Source organism: Falco peregrinus, chromosome 13 (genome assembly GCF_023634155.1).
Source record: "Falco peregrinus isolate bFalPer1 chromosome 13, bFalPer1.pri, whole genome shotgun sequence".
In the NCBI taxonomy this organism is placed as follows: domain Eukaryota; kingdom Metazoa; phylum Chordata; class Aves; order Falconiformes; family Falconidae; genus Falco; species Falco peregrinus.
Window position 1 is genome coordinate 9,051,346 of NC_073733.1, and position 25,041 is coordinate 9,076,386.

A 25,041-nucleotide genomic window follows, 5' to 3' on the forward strand; every position below is an offset into this window, starting at 1 on the left:
AAGTCTTCTAAGTTCTTCATAATTCCTTTTATTGACTAACTGGCTGAAGTAATTGAGACCATCGTGGGAGGAGCAGGGGGAAGCAACGTGGGTTTTTTTGAGACTTGGTACTGGGAGGACAGAATCACAAGACTGTGCAAAGTTATGAAGCGTTAAAGTCTGTGGATTGTATTGAAAAGCTTAATTGATGGTAGCACCTCTGGCAGTTACTAGGTTATATGTAAGAAACATCACAGTTTTATGTTCAGTGCAATCCAGAAGGTGAACAGGTCTAAGCTGAAAACTTAAAACCCGTCCCTCTGGGGTGGGTCAGAAGTAGCCACCTTCTGAAGAACGTGTCTCGGGGCTGAAATGCAATTTCAGAGTCTTCAGACTGGCTGCAGAGATGTTAAAATGTCTTGTTATCTCAGGTATCATTTATGGTCGGTTACAGTTTTCAAGCCAGTTGTAGCCTTCAAGGTACTGAGGTTTTGATGAGTCAAGTAGGGAGATCAGTTGTTCTTTATGGAAATTACAAGATGCTAATTTCTGTTTGACTAGTAGTTGGTAGGTGTGTGCTTGTTTGTCTATTAATTTTCTTTATTTGGGTTTTTAGTAGCACAGCTGATTATCTTGTCCACATGAAAAAATAGTTAATTATTGTAGACAGCAGTGTATAAAGAAGTATTGCTGCAGTGGACTGGATGGAGCCAGCAACTCATCGCGTAGCTCTTTGGATCAGTAGTGCAAACAAATAATGTTTTTCTGCTAGTTCTGGCAACAGGACTTATTCTTAGGAATAAGCATGAGCTCAATATGTGCTACTGCCCTTGTGGTACAATCTGAAATGTCGTGGTGCTTATGAATGGGAAGCCTGGAAAGTTTGGTGTGGATGACTGTAATACCATTAATGCGCCAGAGCGGTGTCGTTTGGTGTTTCAGTATTTAACTTCATGCCACTGATTTTTACTGACACCTGTGAAATCCGCATACTACTACATGTGTTTCTTCTCTCAGTTGCCCGCAGCTCCTAAATACACTCTCATACATGCCTGCACGCTTTTCTTAAAGCTTCCACACCGCTGTGTTGGTCCTGTTCCTCCTCCATCAGAAAGGAGTGGAGTTGGCAGTGCACCCTTGCAGCAGTGAGGGCAGACCGTGCCTCGGGCTGCTGCAGCATGAGCATAGCAATAGCAAGCAAAATTACTTCCCCTGCTCTTGTTAAGCCACACCTGGAATACTGTGGCCCATCTTTGTTCCCCCAGTTCCAGAGAGACACTGGGAAACTGGAGAGAGTCCAACAGAGGGCCACCAAAAACATGTAGAGGGCTGAAGAACTTTATGCACGAGGAAGGAAAGACTGAAGGAATTGGGTTTTTTTTCAGCCTAGGGAAGAGAAGGCTGGGGGCAGTCTAGGCACAGTCTTCGTGTGCTTCGATGGTGGTTTGTATGGAAGATGCGTGTACAGGGATGCACGGGACAAGATAGATGCGTGTACAGGGATGCACGGGACAAGATAGATGCGTGTACAGGGATGCACGGGACAAGATAGATGCGTGTACAGGGATGCACGGGACAAGATAGATGCGTGTACAGGGATGCACGGGACAAGAGGAACCAGGGACAGGTCTCTCAGGGGAAATTCCATCTGGATGTAGGGAAAAAGTTCTTTACGGTGAGAGCAAGTCCACATTGGAATAGGTTTCCCAGGGGGGTGGTGGGAGTCACCCTTGCTGGAAATATCCGAGGCTGTTTGACATTGTTTTGGGTAACCTAACTTAAGGCCCTGCTTTCAGCAGAAGGTGGGACCATGTGTTCCCAGGGTCTTTTCCAATCTTGATTTGAATACAGGACTTTGATTGAGTACAGGACACAATCTCAGTGGGCAGGACATACCTACTGTCAGTCCGGCCTACTGGATTGTGAATGATTGACTTGGAGAATATAAAAAAAGTAGGAGGAATGCCTTTTATTTGAGAGAGAGATATAAAATAGGTAGTGTAGCATGTGCATTTAGTTGTCAGAGCCAGGAGCACTTTTTTTTCCATAGTGTGTGTGGGGTTTATGGGTTTGGTGTTTGGTTGTTTTGTTGAGGTTGTTTTTTAATCTTGGTTTCCCTGCTCATTTGCACGGCAATGCAAAACTCTATTCAGCTCTCAAATTTGAAATAGTGGATCATACATGTGAAATTAATTAGCAAATTTTGAAGTCCTGGTTCTAGTTGGTGAATATTTCAGAGGAATTCAATTAAGATTCTTTAGTGTAGCACTAGTTTATCAAAAATAGAAGAGTAAGGATGTGAAAAAAAACTCTCAGCTGTGGAGCATTTCTATACAATAAAGGCTCTTTGACTCAGCAGAGCAATGTACAATAATTAGATGTGCCATATCAGCCATTAGAGAGTAGTAAAATCCTTGCAAATAATTTGTTGGCAGGCCTGCCGCTCCCAGGTCCTCTGTGTTTTGGACCTGAACGTTCATATGGGAGTGTGCAATGCATTTTCATCCTAAACTGGTGGCATTTTGAGCTCATGTTGCATAACACTTCAGATGTCGGCACTGGGATGTGCTATTTGAAGGTAAGAGAACATGCTAAAAATGCAGTGGTGATAATATGAGCACAGTAGGAAATGGTTCAAGCTCTTAATTCCGCACTCAAGCACTTTGCTACCTTTAAGCACCTCACTAGTGACATTGATTTCAATACTCCTGACTGCTCAGTGGCATCCAGAATCATGCCTACGTGAAGATAAGCCTCAGAGTGACCAGCGCTTTGCACGCCTGAGTTTTACAATATCTGATCTACTCAGAAGTACTTCATTGTGTATGTTATTTCTTCTTCAAAATAAATCAATGGAGTTGGGGGAAAAACTTGTAAGAAATTGTCAGTTTGCAGTCCAAAAAACCTCGCAGACCTGTAATGAGCTGATCGGGTTGATGAATGAATGATAGGATATTACTTAATTTTACACAGCAGAAAATTTAGCTTGTTGTTGACAGATGTTTGAGATGATTCCCATTGCATGTTAGCTTTAGTAACTGTGCCTTTTTCTGAATTCAGTGTCTTGCAAGCACACATCACCTTATCTCCATGCTCTGGCTCTTTTTTATATGTAGTGAATGGTACTTTCCAGGTCTGCTTTAATGACCTGAGGGATGCATGCACATTTTTTGAAAGTCCCTCTTTGGTACCTCTGGGCTATAGCTAGTAGAGCATAATAAAAGGAACATATCAGTTGGTTTCCTAAAAATATTGATAGCCTGCTTGTCTTTTTTATTATTATTCTCAATATTATTGCTATATGTATTTCAGAGACCTATCCAGCATTCGGTGCTTTAAACTTGACATTGTGATGAAATGATCTAAAGAACTGTGTGGAGCGTGTACTGCTCTTCTGTCCTTTCCCATGGGCTGCATAGACAAGACGTCACCATTCTCTTCACCAGCAGTAAATATTCTCTTAAGCTTCATGTCTGGTCTTCAGGTGTTTTTTCAGAAGAGTGTGTTTGAACTTGTTTATGCCTGAGGAACCCATATTTTGTACAAGAATAATCCGTACTAATGCTTTATAGTGTGCTCTTTGAGGTTTCGACAGGTTCATTCTGCTGAGCCAGATAGTGAAGTCCTGCAGGATGAGATCTTGGGGACCAAAAGACAGTTTCTGGGGTATCTTTTAGAAATGTAAATTGTGATCCTGTTCTGAAGGAAGCTTTTTTACCTGTGTGTTCAGTGGGGTCTCCAGTACCCCTGTAGCAGTAATGCTTTGTTGCAGGCATCACTGGAAAATCCAGCAGCAGGAGTGTCTGTCTGCAAGGAGGCCGGTTCTGCCGAGGTCAGCAATGGATCGGTATTTTCCACGGGTTGGACGTAGCACAGCATTTCCAGCGTGCATAGTGGGACTGCTGCAAAGCTGTTTGCTTTAGCTCCTGTTCCCTTCAGCGACCTGGGCTGTGAAAGCTCCTGCAGGATGCCTGTGCGTCGGCACCGGGAGCGTGAGCTCAGGCCTGGCTGAGCTCCATCCCACCCCTAGTGTCCCCACCATCACCTTCTGTTGTCTTCCCCGGGACCTGAGGGGTCTCTCTCTGGTGGGTTTTTCTCCTCCACGTAGAACAGGCATTGCTTTGCTTGAACTGCGAAATGCCTCTGTAGTTCATTCTGCGGCAGGGGTGACCTTGCCTTAGCTCCTCCTCGTCAGCCCGATTTGCGTGGGGGCAGGCACGTGGTGAAGTAACACCGCGAGAAGCCGTTGTAGCAGCCACCGCGGAGTGGTCGCTGTAGAGCTGTAACCTCTGCCCTGTGAAGGCCACCTGGGAGCAGTTAGAAGCTCTGCCATGCTTGTGCGAGGGGGGTCCTGGGTGTGCTCAGTGCTGGAGCGTGGGTCAGTGCTTGGGATGGGGCAGCCGCGAGCCCTTTGTAGTGTTGCTCTTCTGGAGCAACTGCAATAAATAGCATTAAAGAATTGGGTTGGTTTGTTATTCTGCTGAAGTCATGAGCCTGGTAGCTTTGCTGTCCTGCAAACCACACACTGATTTGTGCCCGTGTAAAGGTTGCATGGAAATCTGCCGAGTCAGGCGGCGAGGCTTCCAGCGCTTGGGCTGGGAATGCTGAAACACGAGGGATGTTCCCACAGCTCTGCGCTGGCACTGTAGGCTGCCATGGACCACTGCCACAGCTCCTCTTCCACGCTTTCCGAATCGCCCCACAAGCATCGGAGGCTGCGTGAGGTGTGGGGCACTGGGAGAGGGGTGGTGGGGACAACTGGCAGCAGAACCGGTGCCACCAGCAGCATGGTCCCTGTGCTTACTGCCGGGAGGAGCATCTCCAGGGGGCACGTCTTGTGGTGTCTCCCAGTGCCACGTGGATTCACGCAGGGCTCTGTGACAGTCCTGGTGTGATTTTTCTTGGGGGACATCGCTCCAGAGACGTTGGAAAGGACATCCCTTCCAACCCCAACCATCCTGCTGTGGCAGCTCCAGTGGGAAGCGGCGTTTGGCCCAGCCATGATCTTCCCACTGGCTTGAAAGCTGAGCGTGGCTGGGCCTGGTTGTAGCACAGCTATTCCGACTGCAGCTGCCTGGGTGGACAGCAGCAGGATCCGGTGGGACAATTGTTGATCCTGCCCTTCCAAGGCATTTGTGGGGAAATGGAATTTAAAAACTGATTTTTTTATTGTCAGCTGGGGTCAAACAATTGGCTCGGTCAGGCGGTGGAGGTGCAGGTCAGCCCCTTGTCCCATCATAATGAAATTTCCAGTAAGTAGTTTTAAATTGTAACGTCCAATTTCAATTGTAAAATCCATAAATGTGATAAAATTGTGCTTCTCCTGCCTGGTGTTCAGCTGTTCTCAGGCTGTTGGCCAGCAGTAATTTTCTTGGCCCGCATAGATCTGTAAGTAGCCATCTTGGGAATAAAATTAAAGAACAAGCTATTTTTCAGCTGTTCATAGTATACTTTTTAAAAAAAAAATTTTTAAGCCCTGCATCTTATAAGCCTGCCCTTGTAACCTGCTGAGTTTGTGGGATTCCCAAAGGGTTTTTAAGGTTTGCTTTAGAAGGACCTTTTCAAATGTCATTTCTTCCCCATCCCCTTCATTCTCCCTGTGAAAACATGAAACTTTAGTAACTTCTGAGATTTTAGGGGGCAAACAATGCTAAGGACGTGCTTTGCAGCAAACTGTAGCTATTCCAGTGCCCCACACAAGCGGTGTTATTACTAATAGGTAATAGCGTGCGGTCGGTAGCACTGCTTTTAGGGGGTCCCATCATGTAAGAAATCCACTTCATTTGTAAATGTGAGAGAGGGGTTGATGTGGGCAGCTGCAGTCCAGGAGATGCAGTTTTTCTTCTTGCCTCTGCTCTGGTCATTACTCAAACCCACGTGAATTCACTGGAAATGGAGCTTTCCTTATGGCTGTAGCTGTTACAGTGGAGGCAGTCCTTGGTTTTTGCAAAGCGCTTTGGGATTCTGGTTAAGAGCAATTAGTGACTTACAGAGGTGATTTGTGAGAATTGAGTAGCAGCCACTGACTGAACAACATGCTGTTTGGCAACAGTTCCACTCCAATCAAAACCTGTTGAGCGCAACAGAAACGTTAGTGGGAAAATTTCAAGAAATTACTTTGTTCTTTTGGCTTTCATTTTGAAACTTTGTTTCAGAAACGTCAGAACATCACATTTCATTTGCCTTGTTTGAGCACATGTTTTAATTTAGCAGGATGTTTAATATTTTGTAGATTGTCTTTAGGACTGCATACTCAAAAAAAATGTACTTATCATACTGAAATAATTCAGCATTCACAGTGTATATGTGAATATTAATGTGAATTCTTCTGACTTTCCATTTCGCGAGGAGTGTTTACAACTGAAGGTGAGACCAGCTGGCAAAATACTGACATTTTTTGAGGTTACTGACTAGTCAAATCCCATTTTCAGACTCTACAGTTGTGCAGTTGCTACATCTGATATCTGCATTTTTGATGCATTTTTTCTTGTATTTCTGTTGTTAGAAGTGGGAACAATTTGAGGGAGAGGGCAGAAAAGAAATGTGTGGTGGCCTTCTGAAAATACTTATTTTACTGAACCTTAGGAATTTTGTTATGCTAAATTTTAGCATGGATTTTCACTAGTACTTAAAAGAAAACCATTTTACTGATTATTTCTGCTGTAGTAGATTGGTCTACTCTTGTTTTACTCTTGGATTTAAATCTATGAACAATTATACTAAAATATGCAACAAAACCAACATAAAACAAATATGCATATGGTTTAGATAATGGACTCTCAAATGTTTTATTTACACAGATTGTCTGTGATGTTGTCTTGTTACATGGGAAAAGAGAAGAGCCAGGAAAAAAATGGTTTTTTTCTTTAATATTTACTTTTTCCAGGCTAATATGAAATATATAAGAGGCTTCTTCCAAAAGTTTTGCCCCCAGAAGCCAGATTATATCAGCAGCTCCCTGGTTGCCCTTTGTTAATATCTGAGCGTACAGTTAGGTATTGTGGACCAGCATATCCCTGCTGCTCTGAAAATCAAATTGCTGTGGTGAAGTCTTCCAGTTTTTCATCAGTGGCTGACAGCAGGAACTGGTCCCGTGTGTGCATTGGGACCTGCAGAAGAGAACAAGCAGTACCGGTGCACGGTTTGGGTGTACCAGACTATTCCCCTGGTGGGATTCCTTTTTGATGAAGGATGATTTGTTTTCGGGGACGTTAGAATGTGTTTTGTCACCTCTCGGGGTGGAAGACTGCCAAAATTCGCAGGCAGACACATCAACACTTGAGGCATAGGGTGCGCCCAGTGAACCCAGCAGTTCTGAGGTTTGGGACAGCTTGGACATCGCGGAGGTGGTGTGTGCCAGGAAAATGTGGGGCACCGGCAATGCATTGGGCTTTTTGTGCATGTGCAGATCAGCCTAAGCGGGTCTGACATTTCCCAAATGTGTTGGGCTCTCGGCTCAGATGCAGCGGAGTCGGTGTGTGCGCGCATAGGGCAGAGCAGATTGCTGGGTGCCTGGTTGGAACAGCCTCCTTGGCAGAACAGAGGCTGCATCTGGAGGAGCTAAGTGTATTGTTGCCTGCTCTCCATAAATATGCCTGAAAATGGAGAGAGGATGAAGAGGCAAAGAGATGCACTAGCTTTCCTTTCTTTTGGGCACTTGAAAGATTTAAGTCAGAGCTGTTTTGAATAGAGGAAGTCATACAACAAAGGCTGGAAACTCAGGTCTCTGATCCCACAGGCTGGAGAATAAAGGTTAGAGGGGTTTAGGATTCACCCTTTCCTATGTTCCTCTCTTCCTTTCTTTGCATTGTGTTCATTTGGAGGTACCCACCTGGTGGAAGACTTTGCATGGCCTGTATTGCCTGGCTTGCATGTTGGAGTTAAGGGTATTTTCGTGTTGGTACAGGGGTCAGCGTGTACAGACATGCATGAGCACTCAGGCTTCTGTGTATGTTTGTGAGGCACCTTGTGCCTTCATGGGGCTGTTCAAATAGTCACAGCAAATTCCTGTTTAGGTCGTGTAATGGCATTTGTCGTCTTGCTTCTGCCGAATTCACGGTTCTCTGACCAGGAATGAAAGAAAATGACCTTATCAGCTGTGGTGATGCTTAGAGCCTGCGTGGCACTTGCCCTATCTGTCACGCAGATGGGTTTTGAATGTCATAGTGAGTAGATTAAAGACAGCTTGGCTTTGCTGTATCCTGCATTGTTTACATTATGGAGTTCTGGCAGACCTTTCCCTTTTGATGTTATTAATATTAAAATAGCGTAGTTCTTTATATTGCAGAGATTGTTTTCTAGTTTGAGTCTGACAGGCTTGGCTGTGGGGCTCCAGGCATCTCTGCTGCCCTTGGGACAGAGCCAGTGCTGAGCCTTCCCGTGGGAGCTGGGCGAGGATTGTGGCTGCAGTGGAGCTCAGGATGGAGATGACACTGTGCTGGATAAACTGCTGGATGGGGAGCCTGGCTGGTTGAATCCTATTGTGTGTAAACGCTGCCTGGACTTCCAGAGGGGTTGTTCCCTCAGGTTGCAAGAGTATGCGCCAAGAGTGGGTTTTCCTTCCTTTATTGCCCAGCAAGTAGCATGAATGGCATTATACGGTGTCCTGTTGTGTAAGCCATTCACTGTCGATAGTTGTTGCGTGATATGAAATGTCCCCAGAGACTGTGTGATGCACTTCCATTTGCAGGGATCCCCTTATAAAACCGGGAGCGTGATCAGAAAGAGAAACGGGGAGGTTGCTGCTTCTGCATTTTTCCCCACCCCAGAGCAGGCTGCTGACTGTGCGGTTCTCTAGGTGTATTTCGAGGAGACGGTTGGGATCTGATAAGCCATGTCTGGCTCGTGTCCTGGCTGCCAAGGAGGACGTCCACGTGTCTGCATCAGCACTGCTGAAAGAACCTTCATTAGCCAGCAGTTGTTCAACGTGTAAGATGACGCAGAGGGCTTTACATCTTTTTTTTTTTTGGGGGGGGGGTGTTGGTTGTTTTTTTTTCCCCTCCTGTATTGTGTTTGCCATATCCATGTTTGCCATCAGCATAGCCATTTGTTTCTGCAAACATTTCTCACCCGCTGCTCTGGATGGGGTTGCAGGGGTGCTGGTGCCCTTGGGTAACGGGGTGTGTGCTGCAGCTGGTGATGAAGCAGAACAGCAGCTCTCTTGAGGTTTGGCAGAAAATAGTTTCTTACGTTATTATTCTTGACTTTTTTTTTTTTTTTTCCAAAAACAAAAGGAAGCTTTAGCAGGTAGGAGGTTGTTGCCTTGCCACAGAAACATGTTCTCGCGTATGACTGCTGCGAAGGCAAAACCACTAGCTGGATCCACCCCTGGCTGTGGCCAACATTTGCTGTCCCAGTTAGTGATAAAACCCCCGTTCTCACTGGATCATGAGACACATGATTATTAAGCTTACACCAGTCAGCTTTTTAATCAGCGTTAATTGCTGACTTTCCTAAACCAAATTCTTTTAAAAGGAAGAAAAAGCTGGTAACAGAAATAAATGGGAATTTCCGAAGGAGTCTGTGTTAATCTCCCTCTTCTATCAAAGCCACCCTGAAACCGCATGGACAGAGATGGATTTTCACAAAAGATGAGTGCTTGGGGGAGTGATGTCCGACATGGTAGGGTCAATGAAAAGAAAATGATGAACAAAACCAATGCAGGCCAGTGAGCACGTCCACACCTAACAAAATCGAGCTGGAAATATGTTTCTAATTAAACTGGGTCAAACCATGTGTGCAAACCAGGTCTTTAAAAATCACGGTTGGGATCCTTGTTTTTTCCAGTCCTTTCCACATGATGTAATCTGTTTTACCTATTCAAAGTGGGTGTAAAATGCTAACAGTGGCATGCTGGTGCTTTATGCTCACCTTGCACTCATTTGATTACAGAGTAAATAGCAAACAAGAATTGGTGCTGGGGAGCCAGTTTCTAAAGGTGGCTCAGTGACTAATTTCAGAAGCCCTTCTTGGTAGGCATTTGGTTTTCTGTTACCCTTCTGTTATTGAATATAGTTATTTTCTTGTGCAAACATGTCAAAAATACGTATTTTCTGTAAGCCTCAGTGGTGCAAACATAAAAATATTTCTGCAATGTTAATGTTAAGACTAGAGAAAAGTAGCCTACAAGCACTGATGAGAGATGGGTTTCTATGTCAAGGTAAATTCTGCAGCTGTTTAAACTTTCCTGGGTTTTGAGGAAAACCTAAGTAGTAAAGCTAGCAAAATGCACTTGCAAATTTGTCCTTTCTTATCCTGTCTCCACCTCTGACCTCTGCAGTGCCAATTCCTGCGTTGAGTCCTTTAGGATCTCTGCTTGTGCATACATCCATGGCCCCTGCTTGCTCTGTAGCCACCCCCTGGAGCAGCGGCTGCTGCCTGCGGCTCTCGGCTGGCTGCGGAGTGTGACCTGCGCCCTGGCAGGCGGTGCCAGGCTGGAGCCCTCTTTTCTGCAGGGAGGGACTTTGTCTCCAGCCCCGATTTTTCGCAAAGCACACGGGGATTGAATCATCTCGGAGATGATGGCGTATCTGTCTGTCCGGTTCGGTTGGAATGGGCTGACAGGTTACAACATGGTTGGATGCAAGGGCGGCACAATCACATACACCTTGTTTTCTTAGGCAACCTGGCTAAGCTTCTGTCTTGGATAGTGGAGGAAATCTTGAAATTCCCTGTAATCCCATGTGCCTCCCTGAACCTAAACGTTCAGAAACTAGAAGGCAATACTTGGGAAGCATGTTTTCTGGTGTGGTGTTTTCATATGCTCTTTGATTATTATTTCTTTTTTAAGATGCTATTGTTGTAAATAGAGGCCTAGTTGTATACATTCCTGTTATTTAAATATGTGGGTTGGCAATGTTGTGGAGTTTTAGCTGACCCTGCGAAATTTTTCTCTGGGATGTATTACCAGATTTATCCTAAGAAGCAATGAACTGTTGGTGGTGTATTTTGGCATCTGGATGTGGATGACGGAACATGCAAGGAAGCAAAAGGAAGTTATATTGAAACTTGTGGATGGCTAAACTTTTAGAGTAAATTTTGAAGTGAATACAGTTAGAAGATGATGTTAAAGCAGAGATGCTCACTTTTAAAACTTGTATTATGCATGTAAACGAGACTTCAGATGCTTTCTACTCCACGTTTCTCCAGCAAGCTGCTGGCATTAGCTGGGTGCCTTGTGGAAGTTTAGGTTGTTTCGTTGGGTGTCTTTTTCTTTCTTGACAGCTGCTTTGTGATGTGATGCAGCTGGCTGGACAAGCTATTGCCATTACAAAGGTAAAGGAAGCAGACAGGGTTCAGGGCTTGGAAAATGAGAAGTGTGTTTGAGACCATCACAAGAAGGGTTCTGGTGCTCTGGTGAAGAAGGGTCTTCATTGACACCTGCGGTTTCATAGGCTGGGCCAGTGGATTTCAGTCTTAGAGTTCTGAACATTTATATAAGTGTTTGTGTACGTGTGCATGCGCCTTTGTCCATAGTCCCGTGGTCCCCGTTGTATTTGGTGTTGTACAAGCTTACAGAGGTGGCATTGCTGCCTGGGAAAGCTGAGTGTGACATACTGACTAACAAATCAGGAGTGAGAGGAATCCCGTTAAATCTATATGCCTGTGAATGTAAATGTACGTGTGATCAATCAGAATAGCAAGTGTTCTCAGTTTCCATCTGGCCTTCATCTGTAGCTTTGTGAAGAGGCTGATTTCCAACAGGCAGCAAAGTCTGGGTAGTAGAAGTGCCGTTGGCTGTCAGGTATTTTACACAAATGGACACACTGCAGCAAAGCCATAGGTTAATTTCTTCCTTCACAGACTCTGGCCCAAACCTGTGACGGGATCAGTGTGAACGCAGATTCTCCAACAGAGAAAGCACTAGATATGCACACTTTTTCAGTGGAGAACTTGGTGCAAAGTGGGTTTTGTTTTGTTTGAGAAATCTGACCTTTTATAGGGCAAATTCAGATCCAGTAAATTCAACAGCAGAAATTCCTGTGGGCATCAGTGGAGCCGGAGTTGCATGCAGGAACACAAGCATTAGGAGAAGCTGTTGGTGGGAAGCCCTGCAGGGAGCCCCTCAGAAGCATAGGGGACAGGGGGAAGGGGGTTGGGGGGTCCCCAGCCTGGGCTGTGGGGGGGCAGGGGGTCCCCAGCCTGGGCTGCAGCGCTGTGTTTGTGCTGCCCAGATGCAGGGTTTCCTGTATAGTGCACTGCTTCGTCTTAAGCTGTACTAAGTGAACTTGGCTTGTTTGAACAGGGCAAGGCAAAGAGATCAGCATTTCAAAATCTGGTAAAGCTGTTCAGTTGTTAATTGCAGGAAACTCTTGGTACCTTTTGTGACCAGTTCTTCCCAAGTCAGCTGCTAGTTTGCATCTTAAACGCTGGCAGTTATGCTAGTCCACGTTGCTTAAGGTTCTGCAGTTCTTTAGCTGTAATGTGTTTAGCCATTTTCTTGAAGTTATTCTGCAAGGATGGTTTGTTGTTTGTCTTTTTTTCTTCTCAAGAGTTCACTGTTCCTTTCTGTCTCTCTGCCATGATTGACTTTGATCCCTACAAATAATACAGAAAATTGGAAGATCCAGCACTGAACAGCAACTGCTTGTAGCTGTTCAGGAACTATTACTGCACATCATCTGACCTGTAGTTTGCTCGAGAGGAGAACCTTTGCCAGCCAGGCTTCTGCTGCACAAAGCTGATTAGATCAGTTTAGAAAAAAATAACACCAGGGCTCTTCTGGAATTCAGATATTTATTTTTTTTTCTTTAGAAAAGCAAACTTGGAAACACTGCTCCTTCTTAATTTCATTAGAAAAGCAAGGTAGACTTTACTTTTAAGAATAATTAGAAGCATAGTCTGGTTTCATTTTGGAGACCAACTTAATACCGAAAGCCTTTCCAAACATTTAAGTAATTTTCCCTTGAGCTTTGTGGACCATCTGGCCAGTAGGATTTTGGAAGGAAATAGGAATTGACTGCTGCTGCGAGATCAGTGCCATGTAGTTCGTCTCTTACAGAGCTCATTCAGAAATCTGGAGACTGATGTATTTTCTCAGAGACTAATCGTGTCCATTAACTCCCTTATAATTTTTAGAGAGGATGTGTCAAATGGAGCGAAATGAAAAGGCACTGAGAGGAGTTCTCTTTTTTCCTCGGTTAAATGCTCTGTGAAGGCTTTTGTATGTGTGTGAAAAATATGACCTTTCCCTAGGCAAACCTCAGATCTTCTGAACTCGACAGCAGTACTAGGTGGAGTTTTTGACTTCAGGATTCACCTCAGGTGAAGAGAGTTGCAGGGAGGGTATTTGCCATGAAGTACTGAAGGAGAGGCTCAGAGACCTCAGGAGAACCCCATTTAGTGCCAGTTGTCAGTGTTGGGGTGCCCTGTCACACAGTCATCTGCGGAGAGATGCGTACCCGCATGGTATTGCAATCTGCGTGAGAAAAACACCAGCAGAACTGGAATGAAAAAGTCCATCCCCTTTAAGGTTTTGTAGCTCTTATCATCTAGACTGGAACTTGCAGTCTGAGCTGTGTACCCTGCCTGCCTTAAAGCCTTTTTAAAAAAAACCCCAGCAACACAATTTTAACCCATGTGGCACATTGTCTATGTTCTGCATTATATGCAAGGGAAAATTAGTCTGTGTTACACTTATTGTCCATAGGAATGCTGAAGGATTTTTTTCTAAAATTCAGTGATACCATTGCTGGGGGCTTAATGTGCACACAGTTAAGTTTATGGGGGATAGCAGGCTAATGAAGCCTTCCTTCATCAGCATGTGTCTGGGAAGGCTGCGTCACTGAAAAAGTTAAAGTGTGACTCTTGAACATGAGGTTTGTAAATGCTGTGTGCAGCTTGACCTTCAGAGCTTCATAGTGGTGGTGAGCCAAAAAACCTTCCTTTGAGGGATTCCTGCTCTGAAAGTCTGGCCACCCATCAGCTGACCTCCTGCCGTTCAGCCCTGACGTCCTTTCGGCAGGATGGGGCTGGTGGGACACGTTTAACTGCTTGTGACTTCATCCAGCAGAGATGTGCTGCGTATAGATTTTCCCCAGTGCCCTGTATTTCTTTTAACAGATGCACATGAGTCAGGCAGCGAAAATTCAGCGGGGTGGAGGGATTCGTACCTCTCCCTAGACTTAGCATCTCGACAGCCCCTGGTCTGCAGAGTGAGAGCCTTCCAGAGGCTGAGGCTTTTTTCCTAAACTGTTTATTTTTCTGGATGAATAGACTTTCGGCACGGCGGACCTTTGCTGCTATAAATCACTGCTGGGCTCCCCGGGTGCTGAGCGGGACTGGCTCCGTGCCAGGGCTGTTGCAACCCTCCTGCCTGCAGCAAGAGGAGCCGTGGGGCTGCAAACAGCCTGCATCCCCGCATCCCCACATCCCCACCACCCCTCGTCCCCGCCGCCCCGCGCTGGGCAGCAGGGTCCCTGCTGCTCTGGGCTGCCTGCACCCCCAGGCACCCCCAAGGCAGAACTTCCACTGGAAGAAGGCTGGCAGTGTCCTGCGAAGCCTGCGTGCACCTGGCAGGGGCGGCAGGCCGTGATGGGGCTCATAACAGACGTTAAGAGGCGTGACAAATGGCAAAGCCCAGGATGAATGGCAAGGCTGTTGAAACTGTTGTTTGTGCACATACTGAAGTGAAGCTCGCAGAAATCGGGTTTTGCATCGCAAGAAATGGAGTGTTGAGGAAAAGAGTGCCCAGCCTGCTCTGCTTTTCAGACCTCTCCTCACATTCACTGTGCTGCTCTCTGAGTTGCTCTCCAGACCCTCATATGGCCCCAAAATTTTGCTTTTCTTTCCTTGCTGGTAGCAGCACCCGTTCAGGAGCCTTGTGGTTACCTCTAAAGCACCTGGATGACTTTCTGAGCAGAGGAAAGCCAGAGCTTCAGTGTTTGTCTTCCCCTCAGACCTCCTGAAGTATCTCCAGATAGAAAACCAATACAAAAATCCAGATACAAAACAGGCCAGCTCGAAGCTGGTGGGAGTCTGGTCCTTCCCCAAGAGCAGTTGGGCCTTCGGGAGCCCCGTGTGTCCCGGGGCAGCCATGGCACTCGGTGAGGTTAGCTTTCCGAGCGCCATGCCGTGCTGCGGCTCTCCATCACCCGCTGTGGCCCACCAAGGGCTACCCTGGCTTGACCTGCCCCAGGAGGAATGCTGCCACTCTTTCAGAAGCTTCAAATTGATACCTGGGATATCTAAAGCATCAAGCGTGCCGGTTAGCTGAATATGGAGAAGCTGCAGGTTTGGCACTTCCCTCCATTAAGCATCGGGCTACAGAAGATTGCACGGGATATTCTGCAGCAGACACCACCCATTTCAAATAAATAGTTGACAAAACTCCTTTCTTTGTATTATGACTAGCATGGCATTTTCAGGAGTGTTTAGTGTTTTGCTTGATCTTGCTAATTGCAATGTGAATGACCTTTTTGGGAGCAGGTTTCAAAAGCCCAAAAGATCAATCTGTAGGTCCGGTCTTAAAAAAGTATGCAGTAGCCTTGGGTGGTAATCTGATCAACTGCACATACTGTTATTGCAAAAACATAGATACTCAAGCATGTGTTTGCAAAGGGGCTTGGATTTGTTTCTTTTTTTTCCATTTTCTTTTCCCACTGGTCTCCAGTCAGATACAGACAAACATCAGGCAAAGCAAACAATCTGCGTTTCCACTTGTACAATGGGAGGAAATAGGAACTGAAAGGATAAAAAAAACCTGGACAGAAAAGCTGCTTCTGGTGCCTCTTGGGTTTTACAGTTCATGAGGGCTGTGGTACAGACACTCGCAGTAGAGGTGCAAAACTGTCCTTTTCCCCCAGACATCAAGGTTGTTTGATCTGGTACCATTGAAATGACCCCTATCCATCCCTGCCTTCTAGACAGTGCGGGCTTGGGTAGAATTCTAAGTGAGTGATAGAAGTTACACACTCTAATCTCTTCTCTTGGCTAATGTGTTGCTATTTTAGTATATGGGAAGTCCTGCTATACTGCTGCCAACTTAGTCGTCTTCTGTAGTGTTACGAGTTACAGTGATATTCTTGTTTGCTTAAGCATGTGACACAAATAGGGTCCCTGAGAGAAATTCCGGATTATTTTTTTTTTAACATGTTGCCCCTGAAACTACTAAAACTTCATTAAAAAAAACCAACAACCCCCCCCAAAAAACAAAACAAACTCATAAAACCAATACTTTCACTCTGAGTGAGTGCAAAATACCCACTTCGAAGATGAGGAGGGGAAAGAAAGAAGTAACGAGAGGAGTGGAATGGCCTGTTCTGCACAGGAATAGGGCAGTGGTGTTTGCTAGGAAAGGAACTTGGTTTTTGCTGAATGTTCAAGTCATTTTTCCTATATAAATGTGCTAACCTCTACAAAATTATCCTTTTTCATTTGGAATGCAGTGTAACACTTCTTAAAAAATATTTTTCATTTCCTTATAAATAGTATATATCTCTAATATTTCTTCATTAAGGTTGCATGCTTTGTGCACTGAGTGTTATAAATTAACTTTTGTTCTTTTTATATCTGTGTGGAGACACGTTAGATTTTACTGTTAATGTTTTACAACCTGAGTTCTGGGGCACGCTAAATCGCGTTCGACTTCATGGTATGGTCTATACTGAATGTAATAAATCTCAGCTAACTTCTTGGAACATACCTAATCATAAAGTAGAGTGGGAATTGGCATAGGGGGAGGGGAAGAAACGCAAACCAAAACATAAACCTTAAAGAACATGTCTTGCTTATTAATTAATTGTAGAAGTGTATTAATATTTATGTTGTGCATTACTTTGACCAGCTGTGGACAAGGGTGGTCATATTTTATAGCGTTTAGGTGGCATGCTTTGCCTTCCCTGGTAGGAAAGCAGCTATGGTCAGTTCTGAGGGCAGTGTCAAGTCTAAGTCAGGTCAAACAGTCCCATCACAACCTACGGGACTGGCTGGCGGTCCCTAATGATGGATAGTCAGGGAGCAACGGAAAGCCTTTATGTTGCTGAAGCAGTGATGCTGAGCTCGTTCGGATGCTGCAGCCTGCTGTGTGTTCTTCCCCTCGATAGCAGAGGAAGCTGCCCAGCTGCCGTCGAAAGAGGGTGTTGATGGAGGGAAGGGGAAACGTGACATTTGGCTGGGCTGGCCAAGTGTTTTTGGGTGAGACCTAGGACTCTCTGGAAATTGGGTGCCAAATGTGGAGGTGAAAGGGCGAGCGTGTTGCATCCACACGGTCAGCATTCAGGCAGCACAGCTGGGCTGTGGTTTTAGGAAGTCCCTGCATCCTGCGCTGCTGGCGTGAAAGCAGCCACGAGGGAAGGAGGGTGTGCTCCAGCTGGGAGAGGGAGCCGAGGGCAACCCTGGGGGTGACCTGGATCAAGGCCCAGGCTTCCAAATCTCAGCGTCTCCCAGTATCACAAAGAAGGAATGCTCTAGGGAAATACAATTCTGTGATTTACAGCCCCGAAATACAACAGATGTCCAGGGACGTTATGCCGGAAGTGCCACCAAACTTTATGATGTCAATCAAAGTAGGCTTTCTGCAGCCTGAGTTGCGTGATTAAAAGGATGAAGCTGTAATCAAAATTATAGCTGCATTCCCACCTGGCTGGTGTCCTGAATTTTTCATGGAGGCTTTAAAAAAAAAACCAAAAACTTTCTGAAACTAGTAATTATCTGCCCAAGGCTGGTATCTGTCTTGTGGTGGTTTGGAGGTTTTGTGTTTTCTGTGGGGTTTTTTTCTTCTTTTTTTAAACTACCAGAATTGGTGTGGATTGCATGTCATAGTTTAAATGAAAGGGATCATTTCTGAAATCCAGTGCTAGTACTCAGTGCATGACTGACCCTGAGCTCTGCCTTAGACCGTTAACTAACAAAAACAAGCTAGAAACTTCCAAACTCTTAGTAACTTGGAATTCATTCCTGTCCCATTTCAAGTTTTGCATTACTGCTGTATTTTTAGCTGAAGAGCTCCAACCACGACTACAGTGGGTTGTCTCACATGGTTACTGAGACAAGGTTTACAAGATTGGGCTTCCTGATAGAGCTGTCCGGTAAACTATCTTCTCAGGTGGCACTTCTTGGCACCAAACCGCTACAGCCCCAGATGTGTGAACCCTGACCGCTTGTTTACGTTAGTCAAGACCCTGAGGGACAGCAGGATGTCTGTTGTGAGCAGCCATATGCTGTGAAACAGCGGCTGTGGCGAAACTGCAGAGCGAGAGCAGCCCATCTGCAGGTTTGATGTTCTTGGGGTCCTCCTCCCGGCCGTGCTCACCCATCGGGGAGCACCCTGCAGCTGCACGGGCAGCATGAGCCGGCACAGCTGGTGTTCACGGGCTGGTGATAGCACGCGTTGCTCATCTCTTCTAAAGAACTGGTTCTTAAGCAGAAAATCCCTGTGTAGGTGGAAGGGGAAACAGAAGGATCATGACTTTGTTAAGGTCATGTGGAATAGGACATAGGGCTTCCTGGATCCCTATGCAGAGCATTGTTCGTTTGATGCATCATCTCGTAAAGGCTTTCCTTGTGTTACCAGGATGGAAAGGGTGGAGAGGAGAGGGGCGAAAGGGTGGGGTCCCATCCTTCAGGGTGCCGAAGGCTGAGCTGGCAGCCTACCCACAACCACAGGGGCTGTACAGATCTACCCGTGGTGGCCTCAAACTTCAAATTTCATAAGTAGGTTTTGAACAGGAAACCTGCTCGCTGCAGTTTGCTTTCGGTAAGAGCTTGCAGCAAAAATAGCTGTGCGCTCACCTCGCTCCCAGATGGCAGCACGCCTCCGTTATCCCGTAATAAATGCATCTGGGTGGGAAAGTCCTCTGGCCTTGAAAGGTCTCCACCTCCAACAGCCAGGTCTTGCTTTCAAATACAAACCTTCAATATCCAGAGAAAGTCCCAAGAACTGAAGTGTGTGGTAGCTACCAGCTTTCTGGGTCCCACGAGCAGGCAGTGATGGGAAGGGGCACCCAGGAGCCCCTCAGCCTCGTGCAGGTGTTGTGAGCTGCTTGTGGCTGTGCACAGCATAAGTGTGCTGCACGTGTGCGTGCCTGGTGGCAGGGTGTGTTCGATGTGAAATTGCCCTCTGCTGTGGGTACAAAGGTGCAAACTGGCAAGTGTCCAAGGCGTCTAGCATCTGGGGGGTAGCCCTGCACATAGGCATTGCAGCCTCGCCAAAAATGCTGCTTTTTAAGGGAGAGAAAAGTGAGGTCGTGCTTCTGGTTGCAGGTGGAACGTGGACACAAAAAGGGACTTTTGCATGGTCAAAACCACCAGCTTCATGCTGCCTGGGTATCCTGCAGCAGGGCAGTCCCTGCCCTTCACATGCACTTTTTCCTGCTGCGGTTAAATGGGGACAGCTACATCAGACAGACCCAGAAACACATGGACGTTAACGAGCGCCTGTTGCCAAAAAGGAAGCGTGTGGTGGGACTGCCGTGGGCTGGCTTGGCTTGGTGCGCGGCGCTGTAACGGGACAGCAGGGTCATGTTGCCTGGACTTGCAATCATGCACATCAAATCTGTCAGTTCACGAGTGGGGAGAGAAGCTGACGGCAGCTGTTTGCCACCCCCAGGAGGAGAGGTCTTTGCAGGATCTGGGAGGGAAGCTGTCCAGCCAAGCTCTCTGCACGTGGCTCACAGCCTTACCATCCCAGGTGTGTGTCACTGGGACCTTGGCTCTCTGGTTGTAATTGTGGCCCAAGCCAGGGACTGCCCGGAGTTTTTGTTGGGAAAGGTTTTGTACGTGACTGAATGCATCGCTTTATAAATTTACTTAATTCATGTAAAACCCCTTTATCAACCAATAGCTTGACCGCTAATGCTGATACTCTTGTTTGATGTAAATAGAAAAATAATACGTGTCTTGACCCTCAGTCAAGAGGGCATAGATAAGCGATGCCTTTATCTAAGTGATCTAAAAAGGTAAATACACATCCAGTGGACATAACACTGAGCAATCTGTCCTATTCCATGTATATCTCCCTGCAGAGATAATGCATGCTTGGAGCTCATCAGAACCAGATCTTTGGCATAAAGCATCATGCTTAAATGTGGCTGCAGTGAGCGCTGTGCAGATTTGAAAAATGTGTGTGCTGGCTCCAGGTTTGCTGGCTGTTGCTGTAGTGACTGACTGGCAACTGCGGCAGACTGTATGCGGAAATATTTTCTGGTGGAGACAAGGAATTTAGCTGGACTCAAAGCTAATACGAGAATTTCTTCCAGCTTGGATACTTCATCAAAATGTAGGCAGGGAAATTCAGTTTTAGAGAGTCATTGAGCTTCAGAATCGTTCGTGTCTAAGCTCTGTATGAGCTTGATGGTGTTGAGTGCTGTGTTCTTGGGTAGGAACATCGGTGACTTCCAGATGGCTGTGGGATGTGTGGCTGCATTCTCCAGAGTGGAAACCTGCTCCCAAATGGAGCATTTGAGTGAAAGATGAAACGTTTTATTAGGGAAACGGGCCCATTGACCATTCCTGCCCTCTGCCCAGTTTCTGGGGAAATGTTATTCAAGATCCTCCATTGCAGAGCAGGCTGATTCCCTGCAAAGATCTGCAGAGGATGGGCAGCGGTGGATTGCAGAGGGCTGGGAGAGCCACGTCCTGTGTTCTTCCTCCCATTTTGGATTAAATCAAAAATTATTAACTTTTGCATGTCTCACCACTGAAAGTAAGTGGATTTTTTTGATATCATTTAGCTGGGAAGAAGTTAAAAGCCAGTTGCTCCTAGAAGCTTTAAACAAAAATCACATCACCACATTTCTCAAAGCAATTCAAAGAAGCTCGACCTTGTGGCTTCAACAGAAGTAGCAATGTGTGAGTTCCCCATGAGCTCTGGCTCACCTCTGAGATTTATTGATAAATGAAAAAACAAGGGGCCAGGCCCTGAAACCTTTCCTTACTTAGGCACTAGTCTCAGTGTTTAACAAGAAGCCCAGGGCTGGGTTCAGGATGTTTGCTGCTTTTAGCGATGTCCAGGAAAATGAAACAGTTTGAAAAACCAGTGTAAAGAAGAGAAACCTGTGGGTTGATTTTGTTTTTTCCTGAACTGCCAGCGCAGTCACGGCCTGTGCGGTAAAGCAGGTGTGATGTGGAGCGTGTCGCGCTGCTCAGATGAGCTGCACGGGCATCGGTGGGTCTTCGCAGGAACGTTTGTCCTCTGAAAGCCTCAGCCCTCTCGGTGTGGGGGCTGGCACTAGCACGCTTGCTTTTGGGGGGGCGGGTGCTGGGTTCCGTGGGTGCCCATGTGCAGCCACTGCTGACAGGGCAGCTGGTGTGCGGGTGAGCTGCTGGGTGGCCTCGCTTCAGCCCAATTTTTGTTCATAACTAACTAAATAGACAGCAATGTTCTGGGGAAGAGGAAGGATAAAATTTGGGATGTCCCCAGGGTTCTTGGATTATTTTGTCTCCGCTGACCGAACCTTTTCCTTTGGCAATATTTAAAGGAAAGGTTTTTTATTTGTGTGTATTGGGATGATGTCAGAGGTGGGGAGAAATGATGGGGTGTGCTGTGTAATTCTGCCACATTGTTTGTTGCATACATTAGCAGGTGCAGAGGCTTTTGAGATGTATTGCTCTACGATAACGATCAGTCCTTTACTTTGGGAAAATGTACAACTGTAATAAAAAATAAATCTGCCAAGATGGCAGTAAAATTAGTATCTCATAATGAAATGTTTTCCCATAGATATATAGCCGTAGATACATATTTAGTTACACTCTCCAAGGTTTGTTTGGTTTTTTTTATACGCACTTTTAAACTAATTCATCCCTTTTAGATAATTGATGAAAGGCGGATGTTAATATATAGCTATGTTTACCTTTTCACGAGGTTAACCTGCAGCCCTCCGCATTACCCTGCACCAGCTTGTGCTGGTGGGAGAGGATGAGCTGCTTCAGTTTCATGCAACTAAGAAACATGGAAGAGTCTTCAAAAGGTGGGATGACAGTTGTGGAAAATGAATCATTGTGAGTAGAGAATTAGAGCAGACCAACAGGAATGAGCTTTTACCGATCCTTTCTCCAGAAGGGTTTGGAATCTCTGGTGGATTGAACTGCACTTTTGTTCCAGGTTAAAGGGGTCTAAAAGAAGCTGAGGGTGTGAAGTGCATGTGGTTAACAGAATTTACTTCCACGTAAGGGCTGCTTTGCCCAGTGAGAGAGTATTTATTGCAGGTGAGCCTGTGCAGAGGGATGGTTGGATGCAACCCTGTGTGTTTCCCTCAGGCTGGTAGTAACTTTGTGCAGTGTGAGGACGATGGGGCAGCGAGACAAGTCACAGGGCACAATCCTGCCCTCTGCACACACCAGGCTCCTCTCCTCCAGCAGCCAGCCCAGCTGCAGACACGGGAGCATGCTAGAGCCTGGATCAAGTTGCACATCTCGGTTAACAGGGGCACATTTGTTGTGCAAAGATGAATCACTACCCCAAAACAAAGGGGCTTGCTGTTTTCTTTCCTGTAAATGCTAATTTTTCATACCTTTGGGGGGGGATTTTATAATCTTATTTGTAACAATATAAGTGAATGAGAGTGGCAGGTTTGCGTGCAGCAGGAATAGCTGTGGCTGAGGAATAATGGGTGTTTGTTACACGGAGGGACAGTTGGACAAAGTCATGTGCTTTGAAATCAAAACTGAATGCCAGGCCTTTCCCCCTTCCTTACTCTGATGAATATTCAGTATCAAGTGTGATGCTAGCCTAGCATTTATTGATGTGTTTTTTCAGTAAAGAAGCATGTCTCCGTGCTTCACTGTAGTTACGAAAGTCGGTGTTGATTCTTGACATCATCCTTTGCAGAATGTGCACAGCCCAGGGGAGACTCATCGTTCCAATGGGATGGGATGGGATGGCCGCCTGCTGTGTGTGGTGCCTGGAGCCGTGGCATTACCTGCGTACTTGCCTCCAGACAAACTCTGGAGTTAAGTCAGGGTGCCAACATGTCTAGCATGACCGTGTTTTGTGGAAGGCCCTCTCCCTATACTGCCAAGACATTCAATGCCTGGAAACATTTGCAGACAATGGCCTCCAACAAAGGAGCTGTGGCTGTACAGAGGAAGCTCGCTGGCTGGGATTGACGTCAGCTGGGATGGATGCTGACCAAACACCGGCATCTGTTGGGCTAGCACTGGTCACTGCCCATCTGCGCTCAGCTGTGGTGGGATGTGTGTTCTGGGCCTGGTGAGGGTGTGTCCCCTTTGTCTTCCCCCTGAGGGCTGTGATAATGCATAAATCCCATCGTTCTAGTTGATGAGAAAAAGCTTTGCAATCCCAGGAGTGCTGCCACGGAAAGAGGACACTTATAAATATACAAAAACTCAGCAGGATTTAGTTTTCTGTAAAAGAAAACATGACTGTGACATATCGCCTGAGAACGTGGTATCATTTTTCTTTGATGCAGAATTGCTTAGTCTTAGAAATAACACTCGTATGCAATTTTGTGCAGATAGGACCTAGGTTTTAAAATGACATCAATTCAGCTTTTAATTTTGAAGGTGTAAATTGCACCTGCAAATCATTTTGTCTGCAAACTGCAGCATTTCATATTTGATTTCCTGATTTCCTATGGCTTACTTAACCGATGTCAGTTAGTTATTTCAATATATAGCTTTGCAGGCACTACTATTTCAGGAACAAAATTGCAGTCTCAAAGCTTCAGACCCATTTCTGAACATTTGATAGAGGTGAGAAGTTGGGATGTGTAGCCAATCCACTGTCCATACAAATGTTTTGATAGTGTCCTCCACTATGAGATTAGTGTGGGTTATCACGGTGAAAGGCTGCATCTGTGGCATCTTTTGAGAAACCTGATCTAACCAAGCCAAGAAACTGTGCCATTTACAGCAAGATTCCTGGTTGTGTTTCTAATACACGTTCTTGTGAACCATTTTTTATCAGTCTCGATATCAAGTTTGCTCTTTTAATAGCTTTATTCCCTATTACCTTATTACCTCCCTTTTCCTAGCTTTGTTTTCAAGAACTGGCTCCTGACCTAGTCCAGAATTACCAGTTATCTGTTGCTTAATAATGGTTGAGGGGTGTGGGGATTTCACTAGTGGAGCGTGTGTACGTACGTATACACACACGGAGTCAAAGACCCTGGGAGAGTTCTTCCCCCCCCCCCCCCCCCCCCGATTACCTCTTTATAATACAAAGCCTCTGCATGCTTATAGGGAGGTAGCAGAGATGCAGTTAACTCAGCTGCAGTAAGGATTTTTAAAACTAAGCATTTCACAGTTAAAAAGCCTTTAAAAAAAAAAAAAAGGTAAGAAAGTACATACAACTTTAGTTTCTTGGCAGCCACATACAGGTTGCCAGATTGATGTACTGAAACCCAGAGTTTTCTCTTTACACTGAGGTGAGCCAGGACATGTGGGGTGGGGAGGTGGGGACAGTGCCAGCTACCCAGCGCCTTGCTTCCCCAGCGCACCTCAGCCTGGCTTGCAGGGCGAGAAGGTTGGTCTGGGTAGGTCATCCTGGGTCTGTGCTGAGAGTTCCTCGAAGGAGAAGCTTCAGGGGTGGCAACAGCTGTCGAACAGGAGTTGGATGGAGACCCATAAACTCGTGCCATGTTGTGTTCTGGCAGCAGAGGTCTCCCAGGATTGCTGTTTGCTGGGTGCTAAAGGGGGAAATTGAACCCTGCAAAGGTAACTCGGTTGACTTCACAGCATGGCAAGGGCATGGGTCTGATAACACATCACCAACTGCACCATGGCAGTTATGTATCACTACGTTGTTGGTACATGTTTGAAAGCAAGTACTCAAGCCCAGTTGCTACATGCTTGATTTGTTACTGTACACGCAGTTTGCATGCATGTTTTACTTACAGTCCTTTTCATTTTAACAGGGTCGCCATGTGAAGACTGGGCAGCTAGCGGCCATCAAAGTGATGAATGTTACTGAGGTGAGTGCAAAACCAAAAATAAAAAAGTTGTTATCAAGGTGCAAGGAAAAATAAATAAGCAGATGATGAGAAGGTGGATAGCTTATAAAAGACAATCCAGTGGTATAAACTATGGTTGCTGAGCACCGGTTTCTGTTCTATAAAGTACTGAGAGGTGTCAATACAGATGGATTTTTCAATTGTACCTGAC

General features: G+C 45.9%; 1 protein-coding gene across 7 annotated transcripts in view; it reads left to right on the plus strand.

The window, feature by feature from the left end:
- The window catches only part of NRK (Nik related kinase), a 105,775-nt gene that overhangs the window by 10,289 nt on the left and 70,445 nt on the right, over positions 1-25,041 (plus strand). For 5 of the 7 annotated variants that reach the window (XM_055817849.1, XM_055817846.1, XM_055817851.1 and 2 more), the window contains exon 3: positions 24,795-24,851. In XM_055817849.1, the coding sequence (XP_055673824.1) occupies positions 24,795-24,851 (57 nt within the window). Of the gene's footprint in view, positions 1-2,494; positions 2,558-21,869; positions 21,888-24,794; positions 24,852-25,041 lie in introns of those variants that run through there. The other 2 variants (XM_055817850.1, XM_055817852.1) reach the window with 2 other exon arrangements.